This window comes from Pituophis catenifer, unplaced genomic scaffold (genome assembly GCF_029215685.1).
Source record: "Pituophis catenifer annectens isolate HBS135680 unplaced genomic scaffold, rPitCat1.0.hap2 SCAF_7, whole genome shotgun sequence".
Taxonomy (NCBI): domain Eukaryota; kingdom Metazoa; phylum Chordata; class Lepidosauria; order Squamata; family Colubridae; genus Pituophis; species Pituophis catenifer.
Genome location: NW_027256887.1, coordinates 26,439,508 through 26,454,935, shown reverse-complemented (window position 1 = coordinate 26,454,935; position 15,428 = coordinate 26,439,508). Strand labels below are relative to the sequence as shown.

The following is a 15,428-nucleotide window of genomic DNA, read 5'->3' as shown; positions in this document are numbered from 1 at the left end:
GTTAAGAGCAGCCAGTCCCTCAATCCAATCCAATAATAAACGGTTCTTGCCTTTCCTTCGTCCCAGATGAGAAAGAAAACACAGGAAAATGCACCAGCAGCAATTGGCTGAGCTGGGCGGCTGCGTCAGCAAATACCTTTGCCATGACCTTTTCTGACACCCCATTCATTGACTGACTCAGAAACCCTGCAAAAAGTCCCGCTTTAAGCCTTGACGTCCCATTTGGTCGGCTCAAACCGCTGCCAAGGCTCCGACTTGCGTTCACTCAACGCCCGCAATTAAACGCGAATTTCCCCCAAGCAAAAGCCAACCCGCCTGCAGAGCAAAGGTATTCGGAAGGCCCGCCATTGGCTACCAGACTTGCAAGCTGCTGGGCTTTGATTGGCTGCAGGGCTTCCTTTGTTCCTTTCCCCGTTGCCGCAGAAGACGGAAGTTTGACTCTACTCCGCAGCAGCTGGAGAGATGCAAAAAGAGTCCAGGAGTGAGCGGTGTGGAGCAATCTCGCGAAACACATTTCCTTTCTAACCACATCCTTCTGTCAGTAAGGGTGGAGGAGGAAGGAAAAAGGCGTCTCTGTTGCAGTTCGTCCCGGAATCTCGTGTTGTCTTGCTGAGGATCCCGACATGGATTTGGAGAGCAAAATCAAGAAGGTAAGAGAACAGTGAGTCAGGAAACTGGGTAGTTGGTCAGAAGTTACCTGTCTGCGCTAGGCAGTGTGGGAATCCCTCGAAATCTTGTCTTGCCCTTTGACGTAGTCTCAAATTTTGCAACCCACCATTTCAGTCCTTCTTCACCGAAGCCAGAGAATAGTGTTTTGGAAAGGGAAATTGATTATTTTCTTTATTGTAGCGAATAATTATTTGGTTGGATGGTTGGTGGACTGGCTGTTGATTAGATTAAGGGTGAGAGACTATATGCAAATACTACAATAATACTACAAAAATAATATAATAATACTACAAAAATAATACAATACTATCGTAATTAAATTTTACTCAGAAGTAAATCATGTTCACTCCTGTAAATAAAAGTTACATGGAATTATCTACTCCCTCCAACTGAATACAAAATATAAATGGTTGGGGGGGAGGGCTTAATAATGTACAATGATTTCAGTTAGTAATGTTGGAATTAAGTACAGATAGTCTTCGACTTGCAACCACAATTAAGGCCAAAATTTATGTTGCAAAGCAAGACATTTTTAAAGTGAGTTTTGCCCCATTTTACGACCTTTCTTGCCAGAGTTGTTAAGTGAATCACTGTAGTTATCAAGTTAGTAACGCTGTTAAATGGATCTGGCTTCCCCGTTAACTTTGCTCCTCAGAAGGTCACAAAAGGGGATCACATGACCCCGGGACATTGCAACTGTCATAAATATGAGTTAAGCCAAGCATTCATATGCTAAGCATCTGAATTTTGATACATGACCATGGAGATGCTGTAACAGTCATAAGTGTGACATTTTTCAGTGCCGTTGTAACTTTGAACAGTCACTAAATGAACTGTTATAAGTCGAGGACTGCCTGTATTTGGCATAAAATTGCATACTTACATATTATCCAAAATGCTGTCTGAACAAAGTTGCTCAGGTAAACCCCAACAAACATAAAAAGAAATCTATCTTCATTTCTTCTGCCTATCTATCCAGGAAGATTTCAGAAACGTAAGTTCTTTGGGTGCAAAGACGTTAAGACATATGTTTCTATAATAAATAGACAAATAGACTAGAAATCAACATTTTCTGTAATTTTTGCATTTGATTCTGGCTTTGGTGACTTTAGATGAGCTGTTCTTGTATACCTATTGTAGTTCCAAGACATTAGGTTAAAAACACTGAAATGGTTAAAACTTGTCATCCCTTATTCCAATTGATGACTTTAATTTTGGCTGTATCAGATTGTTACCTGGAGGTGAATCTTCCCAAAGCCAAGATCTTGGAGAATATTACAATTGAGTGAAACTTCTTCCTCTGATGGCAGATAAAAGCTTTGCTCTATTTAGGTAGGCGGAGTGAGAAGAGATCATATGTCCTGCAGAATTCTTTACAGACTATTGTTTACTGCTATTGTTTCTGTAGTGGTTGAAATTGTCAATGGTCCTCAATACAAAGTCTTTTGAAAGGCCTCAGTACTTGGGCCCTTCAACAGAAAAGAATATGAAACTAGGATATGATATGAAAAGATGATATATATAAATCTCAGGCATGTAAACAGCATAAACATTAGATCTATTATATGATTAGACGTCTGGAAAAGCATCTGAACAATGGACTTTGCTACATCAGTTTGCTGCATAAGCTTTTTTTTAATTATATACCTGTGAAGTATGATTTTTTAAAAACAGAATTTTTTTATAGAGCACACTAAATGTTAAAAATTTGCAGAGAAAGCTGTTTATTATTATGGCTTGTCAGATATTCCATTTTTATCAACTGTTTCTGGTTATAATAACTAAAGAAAAGATGAGGAATACAATTCCTCATCTCTCTTGAAAATGATGCAGAAGTCAAATTGAATGTAGAAGAATTAAGTCCTGGGACGATTGGAGTCTTTATCTCTCCCCACCCACCCACCCACCCGTTTTTCCTAAAAGAGAGTTTTAAAAAATAATGTATGGGAAACCTATATAGGACCAAAAGCTTGTGTCAGAGGTTAAGAACAGCTCTAATGCTGTTGAGCTATACATGTTAGTAATCTTATCAGCCCTGCTATAGTGGATGATGCTGGGAGTTGTAGTTCCAAAACATTTCGTCATTTATAGATACCTCACATTAATTATGTAGCCTGTTCCCATATAGAAAAATTTGTAGCCCAAGAGCTGGACACCTATGCAGTAATATTCTCCCCACCATAAAATGGTGCTCAGCAACTGACTGAGATTCAGATACGATGCTAAGACATTATATTTAAAATCAGAGTTTGTTGAATAACTTTTTTAAATGTAAGACTAAGCAGCAATGGGTAGGCTTGCACTTAATTCAAGTGAGATCAAACCAGTTACATTATGATGTAATATTGCTTGTGAACCTCACCACTTTCTCCAATAGCCATCATAGTTAAAGGCATCTATAGTCTAATCCTCCATGAATTTAAAACTACCCAAGTTGTTTACCATTGTTTCATCTTGAGACAGTAGATTTAATTGTTTTAAAATGTGCTTTCTGGAGGAGTATTTTAATCTATCTTGGCTGGATTTCTGTATTCCTTTGAATGTTTTTATTTTTGGTCAGGTCATTCTATTTTGCCTTTTCTCTGTCCAAGTATCCAGAAATTAGATTCATCTTTGCTGTATAGAGCAGTGTTTCCCAGTCTTGCCTATGTTAAATCTCACCAATCTTCTATGAGAGTGAGTCCCGTCCAGCTAGAAACCACAGTTTGTATGCATAATGCATTCAAGGACATATTTTGTTATTAAATGTATCAATTATGGTAATTTTTAGCAATATAACAATACTGTGGAAAATATTTTTATCAAATAGCTGTAAAAATAATGAGTGAGGATTATTTGCTGTTTTAAAAGCTATTTTAAAAGCAGTCTTTCGCTTTTTTAAAAGCAGTCTTCTTTTGAGTGCTAATCAAATATATTTCAAATAATGAGAGAAAACTTATGCAATAACATTTTATTTTAGATGGCTATGGTGGGATTCAGCCAGTTCGCACCACTTCAGGAGAACAGGCTGTTAACTTTCTGAGCAGTTTGGCAAACTGGTTGTTGGAATAAATCATTAGGGCAGAGAACCGGTTGTTAAATTACTTGAATCCCACCATTGGCTATAATGTACTGGTAGGTTTGTAACTATACTGACCACTGCTATGTCAGAAAAATAAGCATAATCACACCTAGTTAATACTTGGGTGGAAAACCTCCAGAAGATTCCAAAGTTGTAGACTAGACTGCAAAATCAAAAATACATACTGCATTAAGGAAATGATAGATTGCCTCTGTTTTGTTATTGAAATGCCTACATTAATATGTCTGTAAAGTCATCAAGGTCGGGCTTAAAGAGACTTGCCTTTATTTATCATCTACCCAGAAAAGGGATGAAAGTAAGCTGAAGGACTGCAAAGAGCAGTGCAGAAAAAGGGGGCTGGTAGAAATCTCTATTTTTCATAGAGTTATTTCCCCATGGCAGCCATTTTACAAGAGGAGCTACAATGTGTTCTCAAATCCTGAATGTTCCTATCATCTTCAACATACTTCTTAACCTTTCATCAGTAAATGTCATAGAGTTACATTGTTTAAAATGCCTTGCCTATTACCTGTGAAAAAAATCTATAGACTCACATTGTCGTATTTCATCTAATAGTATGTAATGCAGTGAAGTCATCTTAGATGTATGGAAAGTTTGATAAAAATAAGACATAAGTATGACATCAATTTACTGATGTAATCTCAGGGAGATTGTTGATTTTCAACAATAAACTTGAATCATCCCTCTCAGGAAAAAATGGGTGGGTCCTGAGCAATAGATGGTTTGGAAGAATAGAGACTAAATATCAATAAGTTTTAAAGGTCAGTAATTAATAAACCCAGTAATAAACCCATTTCTATGGATGTTTTAAAATGCCAGGAATGTCTTTAAAATTAGTCAGATCTATTCCACAAATAAAAGTTTATTTCCATTATCCCAGATTTTATCCCAGAGCTATAATTGAACTCAACAATGAACTAAAGGGCCACCATCAGTGACCTGTTGGACAGCATTATTTAGTCTGTTGTGTGGATGTTTGTATGGTTTAGGGGTGGGGAATTTGTGGTGGGTGGGAGTGTTTTTGGGGATTGTTATGTGTGTTGGACCTGGTCTTTGGGTGTTAAGTGAATTTCGTTGTATGGGTATACTGTGTATACACGTACAATGACAATAAAGTTGTTGTTGTTGTTATTGTTGTTATTGTTGTTGTTGTTGTTGTTATTATTATTATTATTATTATTATACAGTATATAATTAAAAAGCTGTGTCTGTGTTTGTATATAGTATGTTTATATAAATGTGTGAATTTGTGTGTGTATGCACATAGACATTTTATATATACCCAGCATATATTACATCACATTCATCATAAATCAGCCAAGATCAATCCAGTTCATCCTTTATTAAATGCTTCCTGGATCAGCTTTTGTTCCAGGCTGGAGTCTATGTTGCCATCTGTAACATTGGTGACTTCCGTAATATTTGCATGGGAAGCTTACGTAGTTTATATCAGGAAAGAAGAAACTGGCACAGTCATGCGTGTTCAATACATCTGTCCCCCTCTTTTTGGAAAATAAATATTTCTATTCAGATGATAAATCTTTTGACTTGAGGTATATTCTTGGATGTTTGAAAAATTAAAATAGAGTCAAAAATGCAAGCTGGTTTAATCATATAGTACAAGTGCTAGTTAACATATAAGAATAAAGTTGTGACTCCCATTTACTGCAAAGTGCTAGTTGTTCATTGTTTTCACAGAGCTATTCTTAATTCTTCTTGCTTTGTGGCTGCTACCATGGAAACAAGGAAACATGAAAAATCACTATTTTAATTACTCTGAAGTTGGGTTCAGTGCCATCATCGGGTTGAAGTTGAATTCAGTGCAGCTTGTCTGAAGTGAAGCCAAATGAAACCTATTCTTCTTAACAGACTTACAATTGCTTTAGTACTTTTTCCAGGCAATTTTATAGAAGTGGCATTATCACAAGAAAACCTTGAATTTATTTCTATACTTGGACTTCTATCAGAGCAGAACTAAGCAAGAACTGTGTGGTGATGCTTACAGGCAAGGGATCTGTCTAATAAAATAACTTAAGAGCATAAAATAATAACATGAAAGGGTAAGTTTTAAAAAACCAAATGTTCATCCCCAAAACCAAGGTAATAAATTGTTTTCATCCATTTAAAACCTTATTGAACCAAAGAAGGGCTCTATAGTGTTTATATTCTTAAAACTTTTCTATTTCAGCAAGCTGGCCTGGCCTAACTCCCATCTTTTAAATTTTTTAAATTTTTTAATTTGTGATTTTATAAATTGGGTGTTTTAATCTGTGTTTCGGCCGAAATATTTAATAATTTTAAGGGATTTTTTTAATATTTGTATTATCTGTATTTTACCTTGGCTGTTCACCGCCCTGAGTCCTTCGGGAGTAGGGCGGTATAGAAATTTGATTAATAAATAAATAATAAATAAATAAATAAATATTCAAATAGCAAAATCTCTTTCAGTGTTTTTATATATGTTCGCTATGTACTTTCACTTTTGGACCTTGGCCACATTTAGCTGTCTGAGCACCAACTCTCTGAATTCTGAATAGTGGCTCAATAATGATCCTGGTGAAAAAGATGCCAGGATAGGATAGAGTTTGCATATAGAAATGCACTTTCCAGAGAGCACTGCACATCTTCAGTTGGACAACCAAATTATTTCCTTTGCCTAGATTTAGAAATTAGCCTACATTTGTCTAGGTTCCCTCTCAAGTTTTCAAAAATGTGAAGAAGGCAATAACTTTTCTTGCATATATTGCAATAAGGAAAAGGGAATATATCCCATATGTGCATTATTTTTACAAATAATGGGCGTGCAGACACAAACACACAATGCATGTGTTTATATGAGTGTTATGTGTATGTATGTGTGTGGGCATGTGTATATATCTATATACATAGTGTTTGTGTTTGTATATGTATATGGTGTATCTAGTTTGCAAATTGCATTTTAAACTACAAACTGTTGATTTTTTAAAATTATAACCTTGTTTCAAAAATACAAAATTCGAATGCAGACTAAACTCACTCTGGACTCCAAATGGCCAGGGTGTAGCTTGGTATATGGAGAATTATCTAGGCATATTATCTGAGGAAAAGATTAGAGTCATCTGCAGGGTGACCTTGGCTATCTGTAGGCTATTTGTAAGCTGGTTCCTCAGCCCTGGTTCCTTTGGGTGGCGGGAGGAAGGGATTTCCTGCAACCAAGAAATTATTAACACTTGCCTATGAGAGAGGAAAATGCCTGTGGTTTTGAAAGAGGCCATGGTGCAATGGTGCATCCCTTCCTTAAGAGGCCTAGGTCCATCCATGTTAGATAACACCATTCAATCTCTAACCTTCTTTTGTTCGAACATAGACAGAATTCATAGATGGAATACATTGTTTGGACCCATTAATCAGGATTCAGGCCTGGGTATGAGACCAAGATTGCATTGTTCACTCTAATAAATGACCTTTTTTTATGACTGCCTGCAGGCCAGACACTCTTTAGCAGATTGTACCAATCATAGAAGAGAGATCTGCTCCCTATGGATTAATGCAGAGGTCCATCCTCTCCGCTCTGCTTTCTACGTGAAGCTATTGGGAAAGCTCATCTGGCAGTTTGTAGTTTTAGTATCATATTTGCCAATGATGCCCAGCTTTATATCACAACCTCAGGCCATACTGAGGATGCTGCTGAAGTTCAATCAAGATTAAGAAGACCAAGTTGGAACTGAACCCAAGCAAGACAGAATTGCTCTTTGTGCACTGGGGTTCTCTCTCAGGCCCAGTGATTACTTTGGACAGGGAGGAACAGATCCATGATTTGGGAGTCCTTTGGGATTCACACTAAAGCAGTAGATAGGAACTATCGGTGGGACTCATTGCAGTTTCAGTTGCAGATTTTCCTGGGATAAGAGGTCTGTGTGACAGTGACTCCTGCCCTCATCACCACACATCTAGATTAGTGCAATGCAGCCTATATTAGTCTGCCTTTAAAAACCATTGAAAAGCTTCTTATTTATTTTGGCATAGAAGGCCAACATGCTAGGCACAATGCAGTCTAACAGCCTAGATTACTAGTTCATTCTCTTCAGCATTTGTATGCCAATCCTTGGTGCATCATGGGGGGCAAACTAGCTTTACACCAATTAGCTAGCACCGTTTGGGTTGCTGGCTCTTTCAGGCTCCTCTGCCAATCTTGTTGCAATGCTTTGTGTCTGGCCAAGTCCAGCAGTGGTTTCTTCTCTCCATACATGTGAACGCCACAGTGTTCACCACAGTGTTTCCCACCACAGTGATACCCATTTATCTACTTGCAATATTGCATGCTTTCAGACTGCTGGGAGGCAGATGCTAGAGATCAAGTGTGGGGAGCTCACAGAGCCAGGCTTGAACTGCCAGAGTGCAGATCATTTCTGGCCAATAGTTCCAGCATCATTAAGCCACTTCCCCATGTTCCCTCAAGAAGCTTCAGTAGATACAGAATACAGTCACCTAGGAGATGAAAACCAAGCTATTCCAGGCAGAATTTGATTGAAATGCCTCTCTTTGGCATTGCCTGTTTTCTGGTTTTTATAGTTCAGTATTTTTTCCATTTTTATTTTACTGTATGCTTAAACCATCAAGAGTCTGTTGAACTGCAGTGGGGTAAACATTGGATAATTCAGATCAATTAATTTCGCCCTCATTCCCATTTGATCCAAAGTATTCCTAGGATCAGAAAAAAATCCTTTCATTTTTCACAATATGGAAGATACAACAGAAAAAGAGAAAAATGAAATTTCATGCATTTCATTCTTAAATTGAAACAATAGTTCTTTGATGACAGCTTGATCCAGTTCTGCAAAAAACCTGAAAGAGTTTTTTCTCATCTTATATTCCATTATTGGAAATCATGCTCACTGGCTGACGGGGCTGGATACCGTGTTTCCGCCAAAATACGACTACTCAAAAAGTAAGTCCTAGCTTGATTTTTACATGTGCACCCAATATAAGCCCTACCCCCCAGGAATAAGCCCTCATCAAAACCCTGCCCAATCCAGGATGCACAGGTAAAAATTAAGCTAGGGTAGGGATGAGGGGTGGTGGAGCTGCCCTACTACTTACCTTTGGACCGTTGCAGCCAGGCCTCGCACACCGCGGCTCATTTCTTCTGCAGCCGGTAAGGCTTCCCTGAAGGCCTCTGTAGCCAATAACAGTGCTCTGGATTGATCCGCAGCGCTGTTATCGGCTTCAGAGGAAAGCCTTGTTGGCCTTGTCGGATAGAGAAGTTCCTGAAGGCCTCTAATAGTGAAAAAGAGGCCAAAGGTGATGCGCGCAAGTGAGGTGAGTCAATGGATGACATCCCCCCCCCCAAAAAAAATAAGACCTGGTGTCTTTTTTGGTGGCAAAAAAACATAGGGTCTTATTTTCAGGGAAACATGGTAGTATTTTCTTATTCTGCAGGGCAGAAGGAAATACAGGTAGTTCCTGGGTTACGAGCATCCCTTAGTGAACATTCGAAGTTATGCGATATGTGTCCCCTAATATTTATGAACAAGCCCCGAAATTATGAATATTGCAGCACTACAGCAATCATTCCCTCTTATGAATGACCGCGGAGGCTCTGCAACATTCGCCCCGCCTATTCCCCCCCCCCCCCAAGCTGGGTCTTCACAGGCACTTTGCCTGTGGAGACTCACCTTGCGAAGAACTCTGTCGCAGTTTCTTTGCCTACTTCTTTGCTTCAGGCTTTTGGTACATTCACAGAGAACAGAGGCCTAACATACCGTGAGATCAGTAGCGCGAGATCTCGGGCTACTGATCTCGCACTTTAGGCCTCTATTCTCTATGAATTGAGGCCTGGAGGTTTGCAAACGGAGGGAAAGCCTCAGGCCTTCCCTCCGTTTGCCGTTTCCTTGCTGAAGCCTGCAGGGAGATTGCGTCCCTGTATGTTTTGGCAGCCCTTTGCAAAAAGCCTTTGTCAGCAACAGCAGAGCTTGGGAGGCGAGGATGCATCTCTCCAAAGCTCTGTTCCTACTGGCAAAGGCTTTTTGAAAAGGGCTGCCGAACCCTAAAGGGATGCAATCCTCAAGCACTTTGCTGATGAGAAAGGAGGCCCGGAAGGCCGCACGCAGCCTTCCGGTCCTTCTTTCTTGCTGGAGAACCGCTTAATGAGGCCTCTGGTGATGAAAAAGGAGACCCAGAAGGCCATGCGCAGTCACCGGGCCCCGTTTTTTGTCACTGGAGGCCTCGTCAAGCTCTTTGCTGATGAGAAAGGAGGAAGCAGGCAAAGAAACAGGCTGGAGAAGAGATAGGTCTTCATAAGGTAAGTTACCCAGTGCGGCAGGATGGGGAGGAAGCAATTGTGGGGATCCCAGGGGAGGGAGAATGAGGTATCTGTGGGTCGGGGAAGGCCTTTGGTGGTTTGAAGTAGGTGGCCTGTTCCATCATTAGGCCTCCCCATGGCCTTCCCCACCCGATACACCTTATGTGCACTTAACGAACTGCATGCGTGGGCGAAAGGGTGTGAGATTCACTCCCACGAATCCTTGGGTTACGAATGGAATGGGCAGTCTCCATTACATTCGTAACTCGAGGACTACCGATAATGGGCATCAGCTTGTATATTCCTAACTCTGAAGTTATGAGAGTCCTGCAGATGGTTTGCTCTAAGATGTTCAAATGGGATGTGTGGAGCTTTGATGTCACTATCATTTCTGTAGTCTTTTATGACAGGATACTGACTGTGATCTGGGATTTGCAACAAATTGACAATCCTGCCCTCCCTTGTGGAAAGGCTGGCAAGATTGAAGCTGTAAGGATAGGAAAATAAAGGAATGGACGGATTCAATTTCTTGTTAGTATGTAGACTGTAAAGCAGATGTGTAGTCTGGGCTTGTGCAAGTTACAGCCATTCAACTGAGGACAGGATGCCGGTTAGGATGCTTTTCCTCTTAAAGCACTTTAAGTTCCTCTTAGCACCTCCTGTTAAAACTAGCTTAGTCTAGAGTAACTGGGACCCCCAAGTTCTATCTTCGCAGAGATCAAGGGTTGCTTCCTGACGAGACCATGCTTTCAGGATGTTACTCTAATTTCATTGAGGCTCCCAGGAAGCAACATGTAGGGCAATCTGTTGGGAGGACTGATTTTGGGGCTGAGGTAAAACTAGCCATGTTAACTAGGAATACCTAGTTTAACATGGCAGCATATTTTCCATGCAAAAGTCAAGGTGAGAGTCATTTGAATGAGGCCAGATGCAGACTGAAGACAATGCAGTTTAATGTAGAAGTCAGCCAGTGCTGAAACACCCCCACCCCCACCCCCCTGAGCATTCCAAACTGATTAAAGCAAGCCCTTTGTTTCTTCAAACATTAGGCTGCCTCTAACCATTTACAACACTTGGCTCTGAAGTAATATTTTAGTCATGAAGACACTGTGAAGCAGATGATTTCAATCAGTCTGCTTATAATGCCTTTCATATGCCAACGGGTTTAAAATCGGAAAAGACATGTTTAAAATGCCAGATGTTTTTAGAATTTTTAGCAACTGACATACAGAAATCTCTTCTGGCAACATTTCAAATGACCTATGTATCTTAGTTTCTTCCATGATTCCATTTATGGAGAAATTGATTCCATCCTCTGTTAGGCTGTTGTATGGGCCAATTTGTTATAATTTTGGATATGTTGGAAAGTTAGTTTTAGTGTTCAGAAATAATTCCATGTCAGTCCAATGTATAGTTTATAGCAATTATAACACATCTTCTGAGGTAAATAATCACAATGATGACAAATGTAGCCATGCTTGAGATCTGCTTTTTCTGAAGCTTTTTAAAAGGCATTAAAGTTCAATACAGTTAAATTGGAATAAATCAATTTTCTGACTGCAGTAGCATATATTGTTTGTTTCCAGAAAAAAAGTCAATTTTTTGCCCCCCAAATCTGCTTGCTCAAGCACTGTTATAGAACATGAATTGTGCATAGGTTTTAAATTATATTAGTGTGTAAAAATATTTTACTCAAGCATTTGCACACATTTTATGCTGAGGAAGGATTAATCATTGCCACTGCAAAGGAAATTGGCTGAATTAAGGAAAATAGTAGACTGTAATCACTGCTGCTTTTCTGTATTGGTTAAAATCTATTGACTAAAAACTAGTATATAAATATAGCAATTATTATAATAAATCAATTTAAAACAATATAGCATCTAAACAGTTCATTTTATATTATTATGCTATAATTTTTTATAACAATCTGTGCTATAAACTGTTTAATATACAGTTCAATTCACATTATTATGCTATAAATATATTGCTGAATAAATACCGTATTTTCCGGCATATAAGATGACTTTTTAACACAGGAAAATCATCTCAAAAGTCGGGGGTCGCCTTATACGCCGGGTACCCAAATCTGAGTTGCTGGCGCTGACCGATGACACTACGGGAGCGCCGACAACATTGAGGGGAAGTTGTACTCCGAATTAGTTCCAACCTACAAGAGGTGCCAGGCAGTGTGCGGCCCCCGAGAAAGGAACGCGTCCCCACTCTACCCCGGAATTTGGGTCACCTTCCTTCCTTTCCCAGCGGTCCACGGTGAAAGCAGCGCCGCGGTCGACCTGGGCCAGCGCCTTGCACACCTGGCTCTGCGTCTCCATGATGAGAAGCTCCATGCAACTTCCCATGTCTCCGCGCCAGTCGCGCAGCTCTCACAATCCGCTCACCGGAGGAGCCATGAAGCTCTCGCACAGCCTTGCCAGATCTTCCTCGTCCTCCTTTCCCCACGGCTTTTCCGGTTGTAATTGCTGCTGCTGCTGCTGTTGCCGCCGAGGCTGCTCCTTCATCTCTGCCCGCCGCACCAGACCCAGCCCAGCCAGCACCGCTGTGGCTCCCGCAGTCCAAGCGAGCGCCAATCGCTGCCACCCACCATCGCCCCAACGGGAAGAACCGCCCGGCGGCAATTCCAAGGAGCCCGAAGCGAACATCCTGGAGCAGCGCGGGCCGGCCCAGAGGCTTAAACCCCAGGCACCCAGATGCCAAACCCCGCACAGCAGAAAAGACATGACAGCCGGTGCCCAGTTCCTTCTGCAGCCGTCCGGATCGGCGCCAAGCCAGGAAAGTGCGCTGCGCACTCCCACCCTTCGCCTGCGAGCCCAGAAGAGGTGGGGAAATGCAGAGCAATACCTCGTGGGGAAGGAGTACAGTTTCATTTGGCAATCCTGCCCATCCCTAACATTGCATTTAGACTACAACTCCCAGCAGCGCCTGTGGGAGAAAAGGGACGTAGAAGCAAGAAGGGGCACAACTTTCCCTCAATGTTGTCGGCGCTCCCGTCGCATCATCAGTCAGCGCCAGCAACTCAGATTCGGGAAGCTGTGCCGATCTAGTCAAGGCTGCATGCTGCTGATGAACCCCCACTGATGGCGAGCCCCACCAGCATTCAGCAGCATGCAGCCTTGACTAAATCGGCACAGCTTCCTGTCAATGTTGTCGGAGCTCCCGTAGCGTCATCAGTCAGCGCCAGCAACTCAGATTCATGAAGCTGTGCCGATCTCGACAAGACTGCATGGGTGAAGGAAAAAAACCTGGTACAAAATAGCCCTCTTGCCACTACACGTAGCGTAGCCCATTACCTTGACAGGCAGATGTGCAGCCTGGCTCATAGGTATCTCTACAGTACAGCAACAATACATACAGTACAGCAACAGTACATACAGTACAGTATACAAATAGCTAACAGTCAAGACCCCATCATGGCTTCACCAGCAATAAGAAAGAAATATGAAGCCAGTTTAAAGTTGTAAACTTTGCCATGGAACATAATAACTGTGCTGCTGCAAGACAATATGGAGTAACAGAAAAGATGGTTTGGGACTGGAAAGCAAATGTAAAAGCATTAAAGAGTATGCCAAGGGGTAAGTGTGCATTAAGAAGAGGCACCCCACATTGGCCAGAACTCGAAAAACATGTAGCAGACATGGTGAATGAGCATCGCCAAAACGGTTATGTAGTGACATGAAATAAAATACGTTTGTTTGAACTTCAGTGGGCCAAATCTAATCCAGATCACAGCAACAGATTTAAGGCCACTGTATCCTGGTGTACTAGATTCTTGGAAAGGCATAATTTGGTACTGAGGCAAAAGACAAAAATTGCACAAAAATTACCTGCAGATCTTGATGCCAAAGTAAATAGTTTCCATCGATATGTAATAAAACAGCGCAAGAAACATGGCTATGCGTTAAGTAGTATCGGAAATATGGATGAAACTCCAATGAATTTTGATATGATTGGAAATAAAACTGTCCATCCAAAAGGTGAAAAAACAATTTTAATTAAAACAACAGGACATGAGAAGTCCAGTTTTACAGTGGTGCTAGCATGCACAGCTGATGGCTCCAAACTGAGACCAATGATTATTTTTAAAAGAAAAACAATGCCGAAACTAAAGTTCCCTGTTGGTTGTTTTGTACATGTGAATGAAAAAGGCTGGATGGATGAAGAAGGGGTAAAGCTATGGCTTGATAATGCATGGAGCAGGTGACCAGGTAGACTTACTCAAAAACGTAGTCTACTGGTGTAGGATATGTTCAGGGCTCATTTAACTCCCAGCACCAAGCAAAGGCTTGCAAGAATAAACACAGATGCGGCAGTTATTCCTGCAGGATTGACATCGTTGGTACAGCCACTGGATGTGTGCCTAAACAAGCCATTTAAAGATCGCATTCGAGAACAGTGGAATGAGTGGATGGTTAGTGATGAAAAGTCATTCACAAAAGGAGGAAACATGCGTGCTCCACAGTTGGATGTTTTGTGCAAGTTTGTCATAAAAGCCTGGAATGATATTGATGCAGAAACAGTAATCAAGTCTTTCAAGAAGTGTGGCATATCAAATTCATTAGATGGTATGGAGGACAACTACTTGTGGCAAGATGAAGAGGAAGCCGAAGCTGAGACCACACCATCAGATACGGAATTAGATCCATATGATGACTGCCTTACAAATGTATCACAAGATGTCATTGTTGTACTTATGATATCAGATGACGAACAGGAGGATTTTGAAGGCTTTTAAAAGGAAACTGTCACGCCAGCAAAACCTGTAAAAATAGCTTGCAGTTATGATGGGTGTTGCTGACTCGCCAGGGACTTGCCCGGCACTGGCTCTCTATTGTTTGTTTACATGTTTGATGTTTACATGTTTGATGACAAATAGCCTTATGTTTATAAGTGACAGTTTTCCTGCTAAGTACCTGCATGTCATAAGCATTTGAATTAAAATTACCATATTGAAATCAAATCTGATGTTTTTTAATTTTTATTTGGTGTGCGTTGGAAGAGGGGTAGTCTTATACGGCGAGTATAGCCCAAACCCTATATTTTAACAGGAAAAGTAGGGGTCGTCTTATACGCCGGTCTTATACACCGGAAAATAGGGTAACTGTGGTTTTTTGAAACACAATGTGCTGGTTCTAGAGTTGTGTGGTTCAGCAACTCATAGACCAGATGTTCCAAATAAAGAAAGGATTTTCTTTATTTCACATGTGATGATTTGTGTCCCTGAAAAGATAATAATGACCAAAATTACACCTCCATCCTGGGATGGAATGGGGAATCTTTTTTGAGTTCTGGCTGATTTTGTTAATTATTTATCTACACAATTTAGAATTAGCTATGATAATTACTTTATAATGCCTTTTGAGCTGAAAACCTTTCAGAGGG

At 40.7% G+C, this 15,428-nt stretch overlaps 1 protein-coding gene across 1 annotated transcript in view; it reads left to right on the top strand.

The window, feature by feature from the left end:
* The first annotated feature begins 434 nt into the window (after window positions 1–434).
* The window catches only part of TES (testin LIM domain protein), a 30,059-nt gene continuing 15,065 nt past the window's right edge, over window positions 435–15,428 (top strand). The window contains exon 1 of the mRNA XM_070946965.1: window positions 435–650. Within this exon, the coding sequence (XP_070803066.1) occupies window positions 624–650 (27 nt within the window). The 5' untranslated portion in view covers window positions 435–623. The remainder of the gene's footprint in view (window positions 651–15,428) is intronic.